This window comes from Anguilla rostrata, chromosome 6 (assembly GCF_018555375.3).
Source record: "Anguilla rostrata isolate EN2019 chromosome 6, ASM1855537v3, whole genome shotgun sequence".
NCBI classification, from domain to species: domain Eukaryota; kingdom Metazoa; phylum Chordata; class Actinopteri; order Anguilliformes; family Anguillidae; genus Anguilla; species Anguilla rostrata.
The window spans coordinates 40,086,485-40,110,054 of NC_057938.1; the positions used below are offsets into that span (position 1 = coordinate 40,086,485).

The following is a 23,570-nucleotide window of genomic DNA, read 5'->3' on the forward strand; positions in this document are numbered from 1 at the left end:
TTTTTGAAAATATTCACTGCAATATGTTTTTTCTCATCCAAGACATCTGTATTGTGTCAGAAATTTTTTTAAATTATAATAATAAATACATTTCCATGTCTCAGAAGTATATATTTTCAAATGGCTTATTCAGGAATGCATACGTGTTGGATTTATCATACATAAATTATACATTATAGCCTACATTATACTTAATGTCAATAATTATTAATATATTATTAATATAATAATTAATATATTTACTTGACACGTTTTTCTTTCAATAGTAATGGTACACTCTGAATATGAATAAATGTAGGCCTACACTTGTTTCATTGGACCGTATAAATACTTACTGTATAAAATGTGATTTTAAAATGAGCGGGAAAGTGATAATGCGCCTTTGCCCAGTGTCCTTCAAATTTTCAGTGTGAAGATTTATGACTTTCGAGAACTATGATTCTGATTGAAGTACTCATTACCATATAGCTGAACGGTTAACTTCCCACAATCTTGCTCAGAAAGCCACGTGAAATACGACTCTGCCTGGCTCTAATGAGGGGCACGCGACCCAACAATAAGAGGCAAGCTGCAATCACCTCGGTGAGCCTGACAGGCGCACGGAACTCTTTCCAAGCACGCGCTGTAAGCTCTGGGTTTAAAATCGAATAGCCGAACCATTAACCTTACATGTGAAATGGGTTCCGCATTCCAACATGCATAGCCCACATAATAACAATGAAAAGAATGTGATTTCACTGATATTCTACCACTGCTGTAAATATATTTTACTGATTAAACATCATGTATAGCCCTGGCACACACACGCTCCTCTAATATTAGGCATATTAAAATTGTGTTAATTTGAAATTAATATATCATCCTATCAAGTAATTCAGGCCATCCAGAAATTGAAATACAGGCACATCCAATGATATTTAATAAGGAATTAACTGGATCCATTCATTTTTAGAATATGAAGATATGCATACATCGTCTTTTGTTTCAGAACAAAGCTCAGCATAGGAGAAAAGCAATTCCAGTTCAACCTTGAACCGAGGGGTGGGGAAAACGTGTACCAATAATGTCAGGTAGGCTAATTAACCACAGAAACAAGGGGAGCCGTGAATTAAATAGAAGATACGTGATAAGAGTCCTCGGCGAATGCGTAAATCATCTCATATAGTGATTTTTCCCGAGAGTTAATACAAAGATTCGTATATTTCCTATAAATAACACAAAGCGAATCACTGCCTGTACTTTATTAGTACAAGACAGTCACTTTGATGTTATTGTATTTGACTGCACATAAATTCCCGTATAGTGATCCTTGCACGCTGGAAATATGTCAACAGATGCTCGGTTTACTAATAGCCAGGCGCCTCCATTGGTGATCATTAGGGGGGTCTAAATCTGGATAAGTGTTGGTCATCGGTTGAGAGGTGGGTGTGAATATGAAAAGGGGAGGGTTTTACTGACTGACAGTATATGCAATGAGCAGCGCGGGCAGGAGCAAGTATATAAACTGAAGAAGGCAAGCCATTCTTCATTGAGGAATTGCAGGCAAAGCCTTGCGTGTGGCGCCTCTGCTGCGCAATATAGTTTTTCCCAGAAAAGACACGCGTCTCTGAATGTGCAAAACACAACGGTGGTATCGACACCATCGGAGTGCACGCCAGCTGACGACAGCCAAAGCGAGAAAGGAACCTGCTCTGGATATTGACTTTGCGCACAACCCGGACAACTGGATAACCTGGAGTTGTACCTGGGCTTCATGTTTTGGACTTATTGAAGGGGGGCTCTACGAAGTGAGCCTGAAGAAGGATATTTATTTTTTCTCTATCTCTCTCCCCCTTTCATTTTTTATTCTTCATATTTCGTCCTGATAAGTGGGGGAAGGAGTTTTGTGAGGTTATTGTACACGGCTGCTCACAGAACGGAGAGAATGGCATTTTGGTTCATCTTTTCAGTAACACTTAGCATTACAGTTTTAACGCAGGTAAATTATAGTTTAAACGGGTCTTTCATACAACCTTGGCAAACTGGCGTGTCGTAATAACGGCATTGCTATGTCTTAATCTCATCGAGAGAACAATGAATTCAACTGTGATTAAAATAATATTGTTTTTTCTCTTAAGGTATTTGGATCCGGTGTTTTCGAGCTCGATCTTAAGGAGTTTAAGAACAGCAAAGGTTTGCTGGCGAACGGAAATGCGTGCAAACCCGACTGCAAGACGTTTTTTCGAGTTTGCCTGAAGAACTACCAGGCGGTGGTGTCTCCTGGAAACTGCATCTTCGGTACTGCCATCACTCCAGTTCTGGGGTCCAACTCTTTTAGTGCAACGGAAGGCGGCACCTTCAGTACACCAATCCGCCTACCGTTAAACTTTGCATGGCCGGTAAGACCCTCGACGCCCTATATTGTGCACTTAAGGAAAAAATCATTTAGGGAGCACTATTTTTTCCCAAAAGGACCCGATTGAACTCGAACTGTGGTCTAATTTTAATATTGCAATACGTATGTTATAATTAAAAACCTGAAAAGGGAGGATCACTTATTTCACTTTGAAAAGCAAAAACCTGTATAATAACAACACTATTTTGTGTCATTTTAACTTGTGTATAATAAAAAAATAAACTGTTTTTAGATTATTATGTAGTATAGCCCATAGTATGTCGGTGTTATTGTGTAATCTGCGGTTATAGGTGGTGTTATTTAGTTGTTGTTTTTTTCTTTTTACTTTTTTTTTTTTTTTTTACAACATATGTAGTTTATGAAATAACTTTTTTTCTTATTATTTTAGGGATCATTTTCTTTAATTATCGAAGCTTGGTATTCTCCCTTTGCGGATAAACCTGTAGGTAAGTGAAGTAAAACGTTCGCCACCAGAGGGAGACATTTCTAAACATTTCATTAACTCAAACGCTTCATAAATTTGACTTAACGGGCTACTCACAGAATAAAAGTACGATTTATTTCTATTTTTTAGCAAATATTTTGGTGTCCCTTCTTTATTATTGTGCTTATTATTTTAATATGAATGCAGTTAGAGCCTCGCTTTCATATCCGTTAATTCATTGTTACGTGCTACAAAACTTTTTTTTTTTTCATTCTTATTCTCGACACAATTGCACTTCCTTGGGTTTATTTTTGGCGTGGGAAAGAGAGCTGGTCTTTGGTGAGAATACGTTAACCTTGCCAAAACCTTATGACTACCCCTTCCTGTATTTTACACCTTTGCTGTTCCGCCTTTTGGAATGAGAATAATGGCATGACAATGTTTTGCTGACATAAAGGAAGAGGACATTTCAATCGCACTCTCAGTGCACTTGAAAGAACTGCTTGTGGGGCTTTGACAGAAGCATAATTACAATCAATGTTGGGCGCCAACTACTCTTACCATATTTTGTGTCACGCGCACACACAGACACACAGTTTGTGATATATTAGACCAAAATTGCGTATTTTTATCTGTATTTCATCACATTGTGTTTAAAATGTACATTTAAAAATAATAATTGTGAAACATAAATTCTAATTGTTTGCTTTTTGTTCCACATTTCCTTTTCAGACACAAACAACCCCGAATTATTGATTAGCTTTTTTCCCATCCAGAGAAAATTGGAAGTAGGGGATGAGTGGTCTCGGGATGTTCAGACCGGGAACCAGACGGAACTAAGGTATTCTTACCGGTTCATCTGCAATGAAAATTACTACGGCGCAAGCTGTTCCAAAATATGCGTGCCCAGGGACGACCGTTTTGGCCACTACATCTGCAACCCTGAAGGGCAGATTTCCTGTCTCCCTGGCTGGAAAGGGGGATACTGCGATGAACGTAAGCAACCGGAGAAAACGATCAACTGGTCTCAGAGAACTGGGGTTTGCTTCAGAACCACACGTTTTATCAGATTAAAATACTTGTGTAATGCGATAATGTGCCTGTGCCGTTGCAGTCCACATTGCACATTTCAGTGATGTCCTTATGAACAACAGCATTGCATTAATGGGAGTCACTTGATGTAGGCTAAGGAGCGTGGAATGATGTGTTGTATAGCTACTGCCCCGTTTCGCTTCGTTTGTCACATTATTCCCTATAGGCGGAACAGTGTAAAAGCCACGTCGCTGTCCATTCATATATAGGCTGCGTGGATTTAAGTGTGCGCACACATGTGATTTTTTTGTTTAATTGATATAGGCTGTTGTAGCCATTAAGTTACCTATAATGGACTTCTTGGCCAGCCGAATAAATCCTTGAAGATTGAAGTACGAAAACCTAAATAATAATAATAATAATAATAATAATAATAATAATAATAAATAAATAAATAAACGACGGTCAATTACGGTCAATTTAAAGAACGTATTATTATTATCATTATTATTAGTAGTAGTAGTTGTAGTAGTATGCTAGTAGTATATGTGTAGGTCTAGTATTAGTCCCAGTTGTCGTAATATTCATTTATTTACTCTGTTTGCAAGGTGTAGCCTAGTTAAAATATTTGTCTGACATTAAATGTGAGAGATACATATTTGCCGTTATTACTACTATATCGGCATGTGAAAATTCGCATTGTCCTTGAGATCGCTGTAGTCATGTAGGCAGTTCATGAAACAACTTAACCCCCAAGCATGTGTTCTAATTCAACTCGATCTGAAAACGACATGCTTTTCAAGAGCTGGTAACAGGTTCCACATCTGTTTGGCATATGCAATGTTTTAGTGTTTGGCAGAGCCTATATATAACCGCTAAACCGTCTTTTAGTCGCAGTGTTTACTTTTGTTGGCAACACGCACACATGACTCTTTCAGTGGCAGCTCCATTCAGCCTATTGCTTCGTCCATTCTCAGTTTCTCCCTCTAAAAGCGCGTGCGGTGTACTGTAATCCCACGCGCCATAATAGGGGAGTGGCACTAGGTATAATCAGGCCATTATTATCCGCCACGTGCCAGCGCTGGCTCAGTTGTGCTTCGGACAGTGCAACGGCTGTAGATGTGGTTCGCGCAAACCTACAAACGAAAAAGGAGCAGCTGTTCTCTTTTGACGACAGGCATCTGTTCTGGGCTAACCTGCCGTGAACGACCCTGGTTGTATAACTAGTCAGAATCAACAGTACATGAAACCCGACACAAAGAGCAGTGAAATCGACGGCCTTCTTTAGCATAAGCCTGCTTTTCCTAAGTGGCAGCTTCTAATCGATTGCTTTTTAAAAAGTCTTCAGTCTATATGTGGTCACTGAGCACAGACAAACCGATTACTTTAAAGACTAAGCTTCCAAGAAGTCGGCCTATATGAGTTTAAGTAAGCTCAACCCGTTCTCACAAAATGTAATTACTTTAAAGCAAACCCATTTCTGTGTCTGAACACGTTTAAGTGGGAGGGGCAATTCAATCTACTGTAATGCAATTAGTCATGGTAATATCTAAAATAAACATAAATAATCATGGAAGTAAGTTTTTCTATAACTTTTATTGTTTGAATTTAATTTATATAGTGTGTATTCTTATTGCCAGAAAACAATTAAAGGGGCCAAAAATGTACTACAGACAGGCTTATATTTCTGAGGACCAAAATACAGTTCAAATGGCCATGACCAATAGCCATAACCAATTGCAATCCAGAGATCATATTTACTCCTTTTCCCTGTCATTCAAGACATTTAGCCAGATGTGCAATGCTCTTTTTGACTTTTGACACCAGCATAGCATAGTTTCCCTGTATTTTGTCTGGTAGCATGGATTGATGAGTAGCAGTAAACGATGTACACCTGTCTGCCTTATTCGGGTCAGGGTTTAATACTGCCATAGCTAAATTTGCAGTGGATGGAGTAAGCCCCTACGAATGGTGCTATGAAATGAAGCTAATGTGTGGCTCTCTTTCTCTTTCATTTCAGCAATATGTCTTGAAGGGTGCAGCCAGAAGAATGGAAACTGTACAAAACCAGGAGAGTGTGTGTAAGTATGCAGCAATAGTACATTTGACATGCATCCAACCAGATTAGCGCTGGTCATGTTTTTAATTTAGCTGGAAGCCCATGGAAAGCTTAGTCTTTGGAAGCATCAGTGAGATCATTAAATAAATCAACGTGTGCAGCCCACCTGTGGAAGAGTTAGTTTACCTCTTAGATTTTTGAACATATTTTTTTTGCTTTTCTGTGTTTTTGTTCTTTCCTCTTTCTCCAGAGAAGAGTTTCATTCAGAGTGGTGGCAGGGTTTTTACATTTGTATGGTGCATATTTCAGCGGAGGGAGATGTGTGCGCGATTGATTGTGAAGGGGCGGTTCTTCCTTTCTCACAGGTGCAGAGACGGCTGGCAGGGTGTCTTCTGCGATGAATGCATGGTGTACCCCAAATGCAAGCATGCCACTTGCCAGCGGCCTTGGCAGTGCACCTGCAAGGAGGGCTGGGGCGGGCTCCTCTGTGACCAAGGTAAGACCCGCCCCCTTTTGTCTTACCGAGGTGTTGGCTGTAGGCAGCAATGTGTGTGTGTGTGTGTGTCTGTTGCTGTAGAAACTGGGGCTGCTCGGGGGTGGTCTGCAGGCATCTGCTATAGCTTGACTTGTATATGTGCTCCAGTCTGAATAAACCAATTGAGTGATCTCTCCTAGTCCTGTGGGGTTTAGAGGTTTAAAGAGCTGGAACAGCTGCTGGATTGCACCTCTGCGGCATCGTGGAAGACAGTATCTATGCTGCCCTGTGATTTATGATCCTGACATCATGTTGAGGAAATGTAACACAGCGGCAAATGTTTAAAAACTTGTCTGCCAAGCGGACAGAAGAGGCATCTGGTTCTTAGTTGCGGTGATTTAGCGAGGGGGTAAAGGGTGAAGATAGCTGTTTGCACGCGAACGCATTCTCTGACGTTTCGAAGCTCTCGCCCCCAGATTTGAACTACTGTACGCACCACAAGCCCTGCATGAACGGCGCCACCTGCATGAACACTGGACAGGGCAGCTACACCTGCTCCTGCCGGCCCGGCTTCACCGGGGTGGACTGCCAGCTGAGGATGAAGGAGTGCGACAGCAACCCCTGCAGTAACGGAGGAAGGTGCACGGTGAGCCCCTCCCACCTCCCCTCAAGCCCCACCCGCTGAGCTTCCCTGACTGTGACAGTGTACCATTTCCTATTTTTTTGTATTTCGGTCCCCTGTGCTGGCCTTTTCTCCAACATGGAGGAAGGTGACAGTGTGACCTTTCACCTTTGACGAGGTTGCTGGCATGCTGCATGCAGGCCTCTCACAGTTGTAGACAGGGTCAGAGTGCATGCCTGCTGGAGATGGGATATCACACAGTTCATACCAGAACTGGACTACAAAACAGTATTTTTAAGGCTTAAATCTAAGTTTACAATTCAGCAAGCTCAGAGGCAGTAAAAAACTGCATTTGAGTGCTCAGATGGTCACACTAGACTGATCAAGAGGACAGCTAGCCAGATGTGTGAGGGACATTTTAGTTGTCTGATGTGTTAAAACATAATTTTTAAATGATATGAAAATGTACAATAACTTGTATGACCAACAGCATTGGCTTCAAGCATTTATCTGGCTTCAGTTATGATTTTTGGAATAATGTACACAGTGATTGCTGAGTACCATGCTCTGCTAAAGCCTTGGTTTTTAATGCAGTGATGCGCCCTACCATTCGTCTGCTATCAAATCCTCATTGTACCAGTGCCAACTGCAGCCCTGTGAGATGGTGCATAACCGACTGTACCGATTTCCTGTTCTGAAGCCTGTTCATTGTGCACGCAGGACCTGGAAGGAGGGTACCAGTGCACGTGCCCGCAGGGGTTCGAAGGGCTGCACTGCGAGCACAGCCTGCTAATCTGCGCCGACTCGCCCTGCTTCCACAACGGGCGGTGCCGGGAGCGAGACGAGGGGCGGAGCTACGCCTGCGAGTGCCCGCGCGGATTCACCGGGCTCAACTGCGAGAAGAAGGTCGACAAGTGCACGTCCCTCCCGTGTGCCAATGGTGTGTGCATATCGACTCCCCAACACCAACAGCTATTATATACAACCTCATATTCAGCATAACAACTCCCCAACACCAACAGCTATTCTATACACCCTCATATTTAGCATAACAACTCCCCAACACCAACAGCTATTATATACACCATATTACATCATCTCCAAACAACAGCTATTATATACACCCTCATATTAGCATACAACTCCCAACACCAACAGCTATTATATACAACCTCATATTCAGCATAACAACTCCCCAACACCAACAGCTATTCTATACACCCTCATATTTAGCATAACAACTCCCCAACACCAACAGCTATTATATACTACCTCATATTTAGCATATCATCTCCCCAACACCAACAGCTATTATATACACCCTCATATTTAGCATAACAACTCCCCAACACCAACAGCTATTATATACACCCTCATATTTAGCATAACAACTCCCCAACACCAACAGCTATTATATACAACCTCATATTTAGCATAACAACTCCCCAACACCAACTGCTAGTATATACAACCTCATATTTAGCATAACAACTCTCCAACACCAACAGCTATCATATACAACCTCAAATTTAGCATAGGAATCTCTATCTATAAATGTGATGTGCAGGTGCGTGTAATGTGGTGTGGTGTGTATGATATATAAATGTAGTGTGCTGGTGTGTGTAATGTGGCGTGTATGATATATAAGAATGTGTGTATGTAATGTGGATGTGTTGTGATGTAATGTGGTGGTGTGTGTAGTGGTGTTATGATATATAAATGTAGTGTGCTGGTGTGTGTAATGTGTGGTGTGTATGATATATAAATGTGGTATGCTGGTGTGATGCAGTGTGGTGTGTATGATATATAAATGTGGTGTGCAGGTGTGCGTAATGTGTAATGCGGTTTGGTGTGTGTTATATAAATGTGGTGTGCAGGTGTGTGTAATGCGGTTTGGTGTGTGTTATATAAATGTGGTGTGCAGGTGTGTGTAATGTGTAATGCAGTGTGGTGTGTATGATATGTAAATGTGGTGTGTAGGTCTGTGATGCAGTGTGATGTATATGATATATAAATGGTGTGCAGGTGTGTGTAATGTGGTTTGGTGTGCATGATATATAAATGTGGTGTTCAGGTGTGCGTAATGCGGTTTGGTGTGTATGATATATAAATGTGGGTGCAGTGTGCAATGTGTAATGCGTTGGTGGTTATAAATGTGGTGCCGTGATTAATTGTACATATGTATGATAAATGTGCCAGGTGTGTAAGTGGTTGGGTGTATGTATTGAATTGGTGTCAGGTGTGTGATACCCATGTGCTCTGTGCAGGTGGACTCTGTGTGGTGCACAGCGGGGTGCCGGTGTGCAGCTGTCGCGCAGGCTTCACGGGCCGGCGCTGCGAGATCAACATTAACGAGTGCGCCCGCGGCCCCTGCGCCAACGGGGGGACGTGCGAGGACGGCATCAACGACTACCGCTGCGTCTGCCCGGCGGGGTTTGTCGGCCGCGACTGCGCCACGCCCACCGACCCCTGCGCCCACCGGCCGTGCCTCGGCGGGGGCACCTGCGTCGCCGGGGGCGACGGGCAGCCCGCCTCCTGCGCCTGCCCCGCCGGCCTCACCGGCCCCCGCTGCGAGCACTTCACCGCCACGCTCCCCCTCACGCCCAACCTCGAGCCCCGCGACCCCTTCCAGTGGGCGGCCGTGGCCCTGGGCGTGGGCTTGGTGGCCCTCCTCCTGCTGATCGCCATGGTGATGGTCGCCCTGCGCTGTGGGCCGAGGGCGGGGGCGACGGGCCATCAGGACTCGGAGACCATGAACAACCTCTCCAAAACCCAGAAGGACAACCTGATACCCACAGAACAGCTCAAAAACACCAACAAGAAAGTAGACCTGGATGTGGACTGTACCCTGGACAAGACCAGCTATAAACACAACTACTACCACTTGGACCACAATTCCACCAATGACTTTAAGGTCCAACTGTTGCAGGATGATAAAAGTCATAATTATGAGAGGACTTTAGAAGAGAAAGTGCCATTAAGTAGAATGTGCAGGTAAGCTACCAGATGTTCCACAATGCATTTCTCAGAGTCATGAATATTCACGTGGGCTGGAAAATAGCAGCAAACACGTGATGTTGTCTCAGTGTGCTAGCAACAGTAACATGGCAGAAAACCTGTGTGGCAGTCGCGCATTGGCTGGGAGGATTCTTTGCGGGACTATGTATTTTTGTTATGTTATTTCCTGTGAGGAAGAGGAAGAATGGCTCATTAATATTGTCTGTCCGAGGCTTGGCCTGTGTGTGTTCGACCTGGTCGAACCCTGAAGCACATTATTAGAATGAGAGCTTGCCAAACTCCACAAACATCCCTGTTACATGCCAATTTTCATGTTCCCTTGGAGACCTCCGTGGACACATTCAATTTTTGAGAAATGTTGCCTTTTTTGTTTTAAATATATTGACATTTAAAGAAGATTATTTCCCCAGTTGGGCCTGTTTTGAACTTTGAAACCACATGCCAGTTCTTAACCTTACCATAAGTTCTTACCGTATCATGCTGTCCTTTCATTATCAGCCAGTGTTCTTAAGTACTGCTGTTAACAGCAAGGTCATGTACATTTCGTAATCTGTAATTTATGTTTGCAGAGAAAAACCGGAGTGCAGAATATCAACGATATGTTCCCCATGGGACTCCGAGTACCAGTCTGTGTTTGTAATAGCAGAGGAAAGGAATGAGTGTGTTGTAGCAACTGAGGTAAATATGATTTTTTATCCTTTCACACTTCTTGTTTTGCCTGAAAATCAGCATGCAATACAGAATGCTGTGTGATAATCTTGAGTTAATGTTAGCAGTGCTTATCCCTGCTGGTAGTTAACATTTGTAGTAAACTGGAAGAGATGCCAAGCACAAATGGTTTGAATAGACCTTTTTAACAGCTAAAATAAGGTCTGATATAGTCACTCTCAAAACTGATGTTGATAACAGGGGGAACGAAAGCAATACGTGAAATACAATTCCCCATGCATAATTGCATTTCCTGAGTATATATACATTGAACATGTTATGGCCTCAGTCTGTCTCAAGAGATGCCCTGTATTTTTACTTCATAATAAATGAAAGGAATTTTGAGAAGATGCTGCCAAGCTAAACACGAGGACGACAGTGTGCCAGTAGAGATAAATAGCGTAGCCCGTACTGGGACGGCCTATTTGATTTATCCTCCTGGGATAGTTTCAGTTCCCCTTTTCTCACCACTTATCAGGAACCTGAACCTCCCCCTTCTTCCTTTCCAGGTATAAACGGTGGAAGGGTTCCAGCAAGCAATCCCGCTAGGAAACTAAAAACACCATCAGGACGGAATATCCTCTGGACTGTTTACAAATACGAAAAAAAAAAAAAACCCCAGGCTGGGAGTTATTTAAACGTTATTGTGTATCGCTGCTCTTATAAAACATGGGAACTGGAGAGAGCAAGCACGTGGTCTTTGAACTTTGCATTTGACACGAGTCAGTTTGCGTGCTGTGGGGACAGATATACGGGTCCTCCATGTTTCCAGCCTTCAATAGGTTATCGATAGGTCCGCACAAGCAGCACGGTCCTGGACATTTTTTTTGTAGCAGTGTGAAGATGAAGAGGAGGAAGAGTTTCCCTCCTGAAGACGTTACACATTGCAGTGATAATCAGAAGCAAACCAGACAATAATCCAGTTGGAGGAAACACTAGCTATTCTCTGTCTCCTCCACCCTGTCCAAACACTATGCAAGGGAAAGAAACATTTTTTTGTCATTCAAAAGTAAAAGAAAAGAAAGCTACTGGAAACGGTTCAGTGTCTACACCTTCCAAGACTTGCATTGAGTGCATAAAACTTTGCTTTGTTTTAATTTTCCATGATATTTATGAAGATTGTATACCGTCCAAATAACAGAGCCTTAAAAGAAGTTTCACTTTAAGTTTGAACTTTATTTGTACCCCAGTGTTCGCTGATTAATTGCACAATACAACAGAAGGGGTGAGGGGGTCAGAGAAAACCACAGAACCACAAAAGACAACACCGTGTCATTGGAATCCATGATGTACAACTATTGACTTCTATTTATGCAACATGGTTCATAAACACAAACCAAACACTTTTAAAAGAAGATAAAGTGACTATCATACCAAGACTGCCTATAATTAGTACTGAAATTACAGAGCCAATAAAAATATTTTTAAAATGTGTATTTCTGATGTTAAGTTAAACATTATGAAGCACTGATATTTCTATGTTTTATATGATTATTTTGTACATATTGTGTATTTATAAGGAAAAACATGTTGTGTAATTGTTATGCCTTCAAACTGTTTTTAAATCTGAAGCCAGAAAAAAACTATTGAAGCTGTTTTTATTGTGTTCTGCTTTTTTAATTAGATTTTTTTATATATCTGGTACTTGTTTGTTAAATGTGGATTATGAGAGAGTGACAACACATCTGGGCAATCTGGGCATCTTTAAACAATCCCTAGTTTTCAGTTAACAGTAGGGACCTGCTACATACAAAACTGACCACAAAATATTCACACCTTCGTATGTAGAACCTCAGATATGAACTCTTTTGGAATATGGATTAGTCTTTCAGAATAACATAATTTTTTCTGTCCAACAGAAATGCTCATAACTTTGAATTTTCTGAACATTCGTTTCAATCATTTGTTGCGATGGCTACCCGTATTTCTCTAGGCTTATTTGTAGTAAGGTCTCATTTGTAGCTGTACATAATTGTATATGATAAAAACTAATAATCAAGCCAATACAAAAGGCGATCACATTAGAACTTGTTTTCTATTGCTTTCCGATTTTCCAAGTGGCAGCACAATAACAGATCTATAGCTGAAAACTGATAGAAAGAGCATCATGTCTGGTGTCAAAAAAAGACTATCCAATGTATGTAAGTTAAAGGTAAATTGAATACACACATAGATACATGGGACAAACTGCAAGTTCAAAGCAAACTAAGGACGGTTCTTGCCATGTCGTAGAAGACACAGTATCAGTGAGGGAACATTGAAAGGGGAGCAGCAGTCTACCATCAAACATGCAGTCTCTGACCATGGTGCCCAGCTTATGCTACTTATAGCTGGCCAACCACTCCCCAATGGCTCACTGTATCCAGTCTTTTGACCTTCCATTGTGAGGAATTAAAACAATGATGTGATTTGCTTTGCCATTCTGAATTAACATGCATTAAGTAAATAAGTGCATCTAATACGTCATGCTCAGGCTATTGTTACCACACTTCTCAGCCCCCAAACTTATAGACTAGATTACAAATACAGTAAGCAATGTTACAAGCATAATGAGAATTCAATGCCTTGTTCTGCGAACATCCTGCATTAATGTGTCTGTATAAACAACCCAATTTGCTGTAGGATGCCATACAATCAACTTTATAGCCAGTCTGGAGCATAACATTGGCCTGCGTACATCTCTCACATCCTGTTTATGATGACAGTCTGGTCGTCCGCAGTTCTCAGCTTCTGCTTGTGGAAAAAGGATGCCCTGGAAACAACATGTTTTACAAGGCTTGGAAAAGGTTTCCTCTTGTCACCAGGCAAAAGCACTTGTTATCACTTTTGTAATTAGTCATCTGGTAAAACCTTTCGAATCAAAGTACAACCTGCTCCTTGGCCCCACCCGACTGAGTGCGTTTAGCCAGTTCTACCCCTCTCTCTGGCCTTTGGGTTTCCATCACACAGTCAACCATATGCATTGTGTTATAATCACAGCATCCTGTTTGTTCCAGAGTGACATCATTTCCTGCTTCCTGTCTGATTAAAACATACGGAATATGCTGGCCAACTGCCTTTCTCATGCATCTCCCTCGCAAATTGCTCAGGTTAGAATTCTCACAGAACAGAGTGTTGAAGTATTTCAGACATCTGCATACCTCACCTATTTAATCACTGTGTGAGAACAATAGCACAAGCAAGTAATAAAAACCCTGATACAAATTTGACTTCTATGCTAATGGCCATGATGAAACATTACCACTCATAACAATCTGTTTAAAAAGAAAGAGAGAATAAATACTGACAGAAAAACTCCCAAATTGGATTTCCCACCACTGCTGCAATTGATTTACCTTGACCAACACCTGAAATTGATTTACCTTTCAAAACCAGATATTCCGAGGAACTGCGGGAAATATCTGCACTGCTATATGCACAGTGAATCAAGTTGGTTGACGAAAGATTGTAGACTTTACAATAACAATAATACAATTCATGACTGGGATGTTCCATTACACCTTTTGTGCTTTCAGGGAACAGTAAAAAAAGATGCCTTTTAATCACAGTTTAAATGTAATCTATTTTGTTTTCTCTAAGGCTATATTAGTGAACACCTTTTTTAAAAATACACATTTTAAACAGTATATATCTGCATTATGCACCAACCTGTGAATTACTACTTAAAAAATTTTTTTATTAATCATTTGATTTTTTTAAACGGATTGCATATTAAATCAAATTTAAATAATATTCTCAAGGCAGATACATAGTCTAATTGTTTTATACCAAATACTGAAACTTTTTCAACAATGACTTTCTGAAGCACGGTACATTTTATAGAAGATTCAGGATTAAATTTTCACCACCTAAACTGTGTAGATTAGGCACAGTTAACATTAAATTGCTAGGAAGAAAGCAACAGTTCACAAACACGAGTCATCTTATTGATTACCATCAAAATCCACCATACTCCTTCCACATTGTTGAACATTAATAATCCAGTAGGACATGGTTCAGGAGTTATTGTATTTCTTGACTATTTCAGATATATAAGAAACTGAATCAACACATTTACAGGGATATTTAAATTATTACATAGAAGGTGCCACTCATACCTCCTAAAAAGGCCTTGTTGCTTGAGAATGCACCATACTGCACACATCTCTGTGATTGGTCCAGTGGTGGGAGACAACACCAATCAGAGAATCCCGCAGCAAGAAATGCAGCATGAGCCACCTAACAGATTTTTTTTCTTTCTTTTAAACCTGCATGTAATCATAATCATCTCCTGTACCCTATATGGCAACCAAGTCCTTTTTTGGCTGTGAGGGGTTGAACTGCAGCCACAGAACAGACAGTGAGGAAGGGTGATACAGTGCTTAAAATTGGCTTCTGTGTCCTCTCCTAAATCACAGTAACATGACTGCGTGCGTTTAAGTCTCTTCCTGCTCTTTTAGAGAGTGGCATCAGTATATTTCAACCTCAGTCAGAAAGTAGAAGTTCCAGATCAGGTACCAGGCAGCTCCCAAAGTGTTGCTAATTTTGTTTATCAGAGCCAGGGTGTAAAAATAAGGGTGCATTATGTGGCTCTACTGCCTGTGGTTAGATATAAATACAATCCCTGACCATGTGAAGAAAGGGCATCTTCATAAAAAGAGATAGGAGTCCGTTATTTGTGCTTTAAAACAGGAGGCGTGGTCTCAAAGTCTGTTTATGAGGCAATGTGAACAAGGTGGGGCCCTCAGTGTGATTGTTCTTTCTGAGGTCACAATGAAAGTAGATGAACAGATTGATTACACAGCCATTCTGCTTTTAGAGAACACTGGCGGCTGAGTGCCTGTGTTTAAGAGATGGCAATTTAAATTTTTTAAATTCTGGAATTTAGAGTTTGCTGAGAACCTGGTGCTCTTTAAAATGCACTAAAAATAGTTCACTGTTTTCCTGTTTTAAATAACGAGGGTCTTGAATAATCAGGGATAATTTTACTACCATATTTTCACATGGGATTGGCATGTCAGTGACCCCTGCAAAAATGTCAAGCAAGCCAGCGTTTCAGTTCAACAAGAGTTTAAGTCCTGATACAGATGATAGAGAATTACCAAAGAAGTGCTTCCCAATTGTCATAAAATTCAGTCTCACGCACATAGTGAATTCTGCATAATTCTTGCCATCAAGAGCAATATAAGCGTATGCCTTTTTCCCAATGTCGTAGATATGATTGTCTGATCATATGTCTTAGTGTGGACCCTTACATGATGCCCAGATGGGTGATGTTTGAAATGCCTGAAAATAAAAAATCGGCTTACTGACAAAATTATATAATTCCAAAAAGTTACATAAATTAGCTGAAAAAAAACGTTTTCAAACAGAGCGATACATAAATACAGCCACCGAGTATGATCATTAAATACGCGTTCATTATAATATAAACGTCGCAAGCTTTTTGTAGCTCTCCAAACGTTCAGATAACTGATGCAATAACCCGAATCGTTACCTCCAAGACTGAAATACTGCGTCTTGTTGCATCAGCCAAGGGTGCATTTAAATATTATATCCTTCTCAAAAGACAGGAGCCATAGCCATTCAAAAGTCTGGTTAAATTGATTGATATTTTTGATAACGAATCATTGCATGTTTTAGGTGGCAACCCCCTTTTTCTATACACCAATAGAGACTTCGAACAAGGTAGTTTTTTTAACAGTGCGCAGAATTTGGCACCGATTGGAGTATTCCGCTCAAACCCCACCTCTTGAACGACACAATTCGTCTACCATTCGGATGGGTGGCCACACATAATTACGTGTCTTCGTCACTATAAATTCAGTCAGCCGTTATGCTGCAGTTACGGGAACGCAAGTGGTTGAGTGTAGGAGGAGTTCCTCGTCGTGCTGTTGTTGTTAGTTTGTCAAATAGTCGTAAGTGTGTAATATTTCGTAAGTAGCTCTAGTACTATCAATTAGCCGGCGTTGTTTATTTGAAAAGGATAGACGGCTGGCTTCACAGTCAGCTTAACGGTTTTTAAGTCTTTGTTTTTAAGAGCCTCGGAGGCCAAAATGGAATTTTAAGGCATAATGCGGCAACACTAATGCATCGGCATGCATCAGGCAAAGCAGAAGATCCGGCGTTATTCCATCGCCAAAACTGCCAAGCAGTTGGGCACCACACGCGGAATTACCGCGAGCCAACCGATACCGCTGCTACTTGATCGGGAGAAGTAGCTACCTGGCAAGCCTTCTTGGCTATTGCACTGAAACCACCAACCTGTCCTTTGACCATTATAACGCAAACTAGCAGTGATCAGAATGAAGCTTCAAGACGTATTGGCGGAGAAAACCAGTCTGTGGATATTCGGCTACGGGTCTCTGGTATGGAAACCTGACTTCAAATTCAAGAGAAGTAAGGTCGGGTACATCCAGGGATACAAGAGACGCTTCTGGCACGGCGACAATTTCCACCGGGGCAACAACGAAATGGTGAGAAATGTTCTATTTGTTAAAGACAAATATGCTGTTTTGTTAATGAGTATATTATGATGGATGTCACAATTTCTTTTAACATAATTCCTCCATTTTCTTTCTACGTAGCCCGGCAGGGTGGTGACGCTGGTGGAAGATGATGACGTAAGTGTTGCTTCTGCTTGTGGTTTCCCCTCCGTAATGGAAGGCCCCGACTCCCACGCACATTTTTTCAGCCGTAGCAATACTGAATTTGTAATTTTATTTGTGATATTTGAGCACCCACTCGAAACGAGTACAGCGGCTTACTGTAGTCAAAAGTCGTGGCAACAGATTTAAGTTCTATTGTCGTTCACTGTAGTGAATGCGTCTCATTTGCATTAATTCGAGCGCATAACTAATCGTATTCTGTACTGCTTGCAGGCATGCACCTGGGGGGTGGCTTATGAGGTCACTGGGGCCCAGATCGAGGAGTCCCTCAAATACCTGAACGTGAGGGAGGCGGTGCTGGGGGGCTACATCACCAAGGCCGTTGAATTCATCCCACGAGAGAACGAAGAGGCCCCGTTGCTCGCGCTGGTCTACATCGCCACCGCTGACAACCCAATCTACCTAGGACCTGCCAGCCCCGAGGAGATCGCCGCCCAGATCGTCGTGAGCCGCGGCAAGACCGGCCACAACATCGAGTACCTGCTGCGGCTTGCCGACTTCATGCGGCTGCGCTGTCCCGAAGTGGAGGACACCCACCTGTTCTCCATCGAGACCGCCACCCTAGCTATCGTGCTGGCGTCCGAGCTGGACATGTCCGCCCTCTAAGCGGCTGAAGTTAAGAGGTCACTGCGAATAAACGCCGCCATCTGAACGTCCGTCTGTTAATGCATCCGTTAGCACACCGCTTGTTGTACTAATGTGTCAATGTCTGTTGTTCACGAAAAGCCACATAATTTCTGTTTAAACCGGTACGAACGAAAACTGCGTTATAATGGATTAAAGGGAGGTGGTGGTATTTCCAATGCCAGAAGTGTTCATACTGAATGTAAAACCTGTAAGATCTGTGGGTATTGTGCAATATTGGTTATATGGTTATTGTATTACTGTAAGTAGCATTGAAAGTACTCTAATCGCGGTGTACTTGTTTTCCTGGTAGCGAGGTTGCCCCATCAAATTAAGGTATGCTTTATACACTATGGTTCCAGTCTGTTTTTGGTTAAGGGTATTTTGTAACACTTCTAGCTGTGTAGGAATATAGACAATTTCATGTCCCCATTCCCTACTGTCATCGCTTAATGTACAGGAACTAACTGTATACCTTTGTTATAAAAGGATTTTCTTTTTCAATGCACCTTTATTTTTTCAGACAACAGACCTCAATAAACTATTAATTTAATGTTTGCCTCTGAGATGTGCTTTTTATTCTCATCAATCCAGGCCCTTTGCATGCCTTAGTATAGGCATTTTCATGTGCACAGCTGAGCACTGTTGCATGGCAACAGCATAAAACAAAGGAAAAATAACCCACACAGTATAATACTCATAGGGCCAGTTTCGCAGACATGGATTAACCCTAGTCCTGGACTAACTTCAATTTTGAATGGAGATTCTCCATACAAAACTAAATTTAGTCCAGGATTAAACTTAATCTGTCGGTGAAACCAGCCCTTAAATTTACTTTGGGAGAACATAATGGAGATATTAAGCAACTAACTTGCATTTGTGTTCTCCAATTAGAGTAGATACCTTGTATGGCATTTTAGGTCATAACTTGAGTGAAAACATAAAAATGCAATTAATGATAAATGCTTGAGGTATCGAAACCAAATCACTCTTCCTGTCGTCAGCAGCAAATTGCGTGTGTTACTAATCTGGCCTGGGTGGCTGACATACAGAACATTATTTAAGCTGTTACACACCTTCATCACAAATGACTTGGCCACAGTTCCAAAAACTCACTGCTCAACTGCAAACTGCCAATGGAAATGTTCTTAACGGAAGTACCGGAGTAATACTTTAAGGAATATTAACCGAGAAATACAGGCAAACACCGGTTTACATTTTGTGTACATTTAACATTCTGTCACCAGTGACACCACCTGACATTCCACACCAATCCAACCTAAATGTTTCGCCAGAAGGACAAACATGCACAAACGGGTGGAGGACATGGAGATGAAATCTCTAGCACTCTTTATTTTCAATTTGCTTATCCAGTTAGTAAAAGAACATTTTTTTCCTCAATATTTACACAATTAACTATAAAAATAGACAAAGAAAGGGGAAAAACATTTAAGAGACAGAGTCTCCTTTAGGCTATTTACACTGACTGACTGCACCATGCTATACTCAAAGCAAACCAGAGCAGTGCTTGTTTTTTTGTGTGTTGTCATGGGGACCACGCCCATCCCTCTGTTATGGTACTGCTAACGGATGTCAGAAATAACCACGGATCACTCATCTTCACCTTACACCTTGCCCCGTTTAAAAATAAAATGGCTTCCATACAATTTACAGTGTTCAAAATCATAATTTACCATATTTTAACTTAGGCTATGATACACTGTGCATCTAAGCATTTTGAGTCTCAATGGACTGTCATTCTTTTGACAATTATATTAGCAACATGTACTTATCAAGCAATGTTCACCATTCAGTCAAAAACATTTACATTTAATTTACTACAAAATGATGCCAAAACTTTTTTCTTCCACAGACAGAATATGTGTTAAGCCCGGATATTAACAATATCAAGAGAAGGCTTCTCAAAACATCTGCCATTTAAAACTTTCTTACATGAGATTTTCTTTTATGTAAATGAGTGCCACTAACATCAAATTCATTTTAGAAAAATATGACCAATAGTACAAAAGCAGTTGTTTTTTGAGCGTGATGTTCTTTCACTGGCCAACAGACCTATACTTTGCCATGTAACTGCAGTAAGCAAACAGGATGCTAGTTGTGAAATATATTTCATAAATGACTAGTCTTCCTTACGAAAATATTGGCTAATCGAAAGCATTTTCCAGGTTGCGACAAGAAAATTTTACGTGTTGTGATACTTTTCATATTTACTTTGTTCACACGAGTCAAGTGCAAGTGTATTGGTTAGGATCGTTTCTATAACTTAAAAAAAAATCAAGACCATATAATTGGAAAGTACACAGGCTAAAATGGCATGAAGGCGGAAGTCAGCCAACTCGACAGGCCCAATCCTGTAAACAGTTAAGAAGGCTCAGATTGTTGAAAAACGATTTTCAACCACCTTTGAAATGCGGTGTGTGGTGCTTTCCTGACGGGCATAGACCGGTACAGTCCATCCGGGTTTCAGCTTTATTTAGCCCTTGGCCGATGAGACTTGTGTCCTCACAACGAGAGTGTGTTCTCTGACGCATCAGAATAGCCGCGTAACTCCGCGCTGAGCCGCACGCCAGCTGGCTTCGCAATGCAAGCGCTCGGGCGTGGCGGCGCGAACGCCGTATCGTTGTACTGTTGCTATGGAGATCCGGGCGACGGCGCCAATGCGTCCGACGGGCGCTGCGTTGGACGAGCTTTCATTTCGCCGCCACTTCCCCTGGAGGGCCATGCAGTAGCTCCTGCCCTCTGGGAAGTACTGATTATTGTGCGTTTTGGAATTCATGTTTACAGCCTGTTTTTTGGCACAAGTATACTCATCTTTATACAATTAAAGAACAGGAAGTGGGGCTGGGGGGCGGGGCTTGCTCGTCTATATCGATTTGCGCTGGACTGCGGAGGGGACGAGAGCTGTACGGGGGGGGCAGGCCGGGGGCGCGGCGTGCGCTACCGCGCCCCCGACGGGCCTTTGCCCTTTCGGGAGGGGTTGGGCGGGTGGTGCGCTCTGCTATGGCTTAGCATCTGGGAGCCGGCGGGAACGGCCCCCCCCTTGCCGTGGGGGGAGGAGGTGCCGCTCGGCGCGAAGGCGGGCGTGGCCGAGGAGCGGGCCAGGGAGGGCTGCTGCAGGGGACTGGCTGCTGGTATACCTGCTGAGAGAGGGACCGCACAAGACGAGGTTACTGCCTGACTGCTGCACTGCTGGTGCGTTACAACAGGAGGGTTACAGTCTCTGTGTGCTATAATATGTGGGTTACAGCGCTGGTGTGTTACAATATGGGTGTTACAGTGTTGTTGAGTTACAATATGGGTGTTACAGTACCGGTGTGTTAAATAACGTGTTAAATGTATGTGAGAGAGACCGGACAAGACTGTTTACAGCATGACTGCTGCTCTGCTGGTGTTGCACAACAGGTGGTTTACATTCTGTGTGCAATAATATGGGTGTTACAGTACTGGTGTGTTACAATATAGGGTGTTACAGTATGTGTGTCACAGTACTGGCGTGGCCTTTAAATGCTACGTGCATCCCGATGGTCATTTCTCTTGCACACATGACTATTCACACAGAGAGTAGTACGCAGTTGTGGGTGTACGAGGCTCTGGGAGGACGCCGGCGGCGATGACAGGTTTTCTGAAGTCGGGGCGCGGCGGGGTAACCGGTACCTTTGGAAACGCTGTAGCCGTAGGCGGCGTACGCCGCCGCGGAGGCCGCCGCCGCCCCGGCCATGGCCCCCGCCATGGCGGCCGCGCTGCCCGCCGTCGACTTGCGGCTCCGCCCCTTCCCGCCCGACTTCCCGCCCCCTCCGGAGCCCTTGGGCCGACCGCGGCTCCGCCCGGACCGGCCCCGCCCCGGGCTGGAGGTGTCCTGCGTGGAGACGCCTGGGGGAGGGACGGGGGGGGGTGGGGTGCGTGTATACATATGACGTAATCAAGCTTCAGGCCTGATCAACCGTTACAACTGCTAGCATCGCATTCAAATGGCAGAGCGGTCATTGCCACAATCCACAAAAAGGCCATTTTTCAAGGGCTCAAGTCTTTACCCTCCTCACAGGTATTCAAATCTACACTCCTTTTGTTCCAAGATGCAAACAGCCTCAAACCAGTGGAGGAAAATACAGGTTCAGAAAGTCCTTCCCCAGTGTTTGTTCCAATCAGGTGGATTTGCTAATTACCACAATTCTTATCATTCTTTTAAATCAGCTGACTGAGCTCATGGGCAGAAGAAACACAGGGCAGGACTTTTACCATCTGACCCCTGGACTTTCCACCTTTGTCCAAGACACTCATGACACATGATTAATTCAAACATTAAGCAACCTTGAGCATTGAGTCACTTGAGAAGATGGCTAACATGCTATAGTGCCACAATGTGGGAAGAAAATTACTGATCCAAAATAGGCTGATTCAAACAGCGTGTTAGATCTCCCTCTACCTTTCACTGTAGTACAACTGCAACAGCTTTAACAAAATGAGGTCTGGCTAGTTCTGGTGCTATCGGGGCGAGAATATCAATTGCATTATACAGAGAAAACAGAATTTGTAATGAGAACTCACAGACAGAGAGTCTGCTACAGCCCTCCGAATTCAGTCTGTCATACTATAGGGCCGTTCCAAGTAAATGTGCTTCTTAATTCAATGAGGTCTAGTTCTTTTTAACTTTCACCTGCAAGCACTTTGTATCTATGTAATTAGTATATTCCCCCATGGCAGCCTGTGAATAAATCGTGTTTCGAACACCGCGTCCATCTCTTCATCTGGTGTTGTGAAGGTGAAGGCGCCCCTGCAGGGGGGGCGCTGTAGCGGCGTCCGGCCCCCCGGGGGGACTCCCGGGCGCGACCCTCACCGTTCATGGTGTCGGAGACGGAGCCGGTGACGGAGGCGGGGGACGTGGTGGCGCGGGACTGGGGGGCCGACGAGACGGGGTCGTCCACGATGACCAGCATGTCGCTGCTGGACTCGTCCGGCGGGATGGAGCCCGGCTGCAGCTCGCTGCTCAGGGAGATCTGCGGGGACGCGCAGCGCCGCCGTTCAAAAAAAAAAATAAATAAATAAAAATTTAATACGGTCGAGGCCGCGAAGGACGGTCGGCTGCCCCGCTTTAAGGACCGCAACGCGTCTTGACGACTTTACCCTCCGTGTGATTTTAGCCAGGGCTTGTGTTTCCTCAAAATTCACCCACAACCCCTGTACCCACTATGATGTCTCCTGGGACATCTGTGTCTCTCTCCTGTTTACCAGGCCCCCTGTGCTTTCTGGAAACCAGGTGGTTGGGGTAATGAGCCAATCACCTGTTACCTCGCTTGTCCTGCTCTTAAGGAATGTGATTAACTGGTCAGAATCTCTGGCTCGCAGGACTGGTTAGAGTACATTGTGGGAAACACCATTCTGTGGAGCAGGGACCTGAAGTAGCCTGCAGTCTCTGGGTACTTAAGGAGAGAAGCTAAAGAGCTGTTAAGGGGAATCCTGCACGTGACTCCCCAGTGTCTCTACTGTACGCATGTCACTAACGTGTTAGTAACTTTGGCTCGTTCATTGCAACTGTGACTATTGTTCA

General features: G+C 43.0%; 3 protein-coding genes across 5 annotated transcripts in view; 2 read left to right on the top strand and 1 right to left on the bottom strand.

Annotated features, from left to right (window-relative positions):
* Nucleotides 1-1,511: 1,511 nt before the first annotated feature.
* LOC135257152 (delta-like protein 4) lies at nt 1,512-12,328 on the top strand. The gene is made up of 11 exons (XM_064339612.1): nt 1,512-1,978; nt 2,118-2,378; nt 2,784-2,841; nt 3,552-3,815; nt 5,872-5,932; nt 6,276-6,406; nt 6,862-7,031; nt 7,728-7,947; nt 9,275-10,001; nt 10,595-10,703; nt 11,243-12,328. The coding sequence occupies exons 1-11, from the start codon at nt 1,925-1,927 to the stop codon at nt 11,246-11,248; spliced, it is 2,061 nt and encodes a 686-aa protein (XP_064195682.1). The 5' UTR covers nt 1,512-1,924; the 3' UTR covers nt 11,249-12,328.
* Nucleotides 12,329-16,528: 4,200 nt separating this feature from the next.
* Nucleotides 16,529-18,557, top strand: LOC135257155 (glutathione-specific gamma-glutamylcyclotransferase 1-like). The gene is made up of 3 exons (XM_064339616.1): nt 16,529-17,188; nt 17,300-17,335; nt 17,594-18,557. Exons 1-3 carry the CDS (start codon nt 17,018-17,020, stop codon nt 17,984-17,986), a joined length of 600 nt encoding a protein of 199 aa, XP_064195686.1. The 5' UTR covers nt 16,529-17,017; the 3' UTR covers nt 17,987-18,557.
* A 780-nt stretch (nt 18,558-19,337) lies between these two features.
* Nucleotides 19,338-23,570, bottom strand: part of ino80 (INO80 complex ATPase subunit) — a 36,380-nt gene continuing 32,147 nt past the window's right edge. For 2 of the 3 annotated variants that reach the window (XM_064339613.1, XM_064339614.1), the window contains 3 exons: nt 22,860-23,019; nt 21,680-21,895; nt 19,338-21,165 (listed from right to left, as the gene is read on the bottom strand). In XM_064339613.1, coding sequence (XP_064195683.1) covers nt 20,963-21,165; nt 21,680-21,895; nt 22,860-23,019 — 579 coding nt within the window. In that variant the 3' untranslated portion in view covers nt 19,338-20,962. The remainder of the gene's footprint in view (nt 21,166-21,679; nt 21,896-22,859; nt 23,020-23,570) is intronic. The other variant, XM_064339615.1, reaches the window with a different exon arrangement.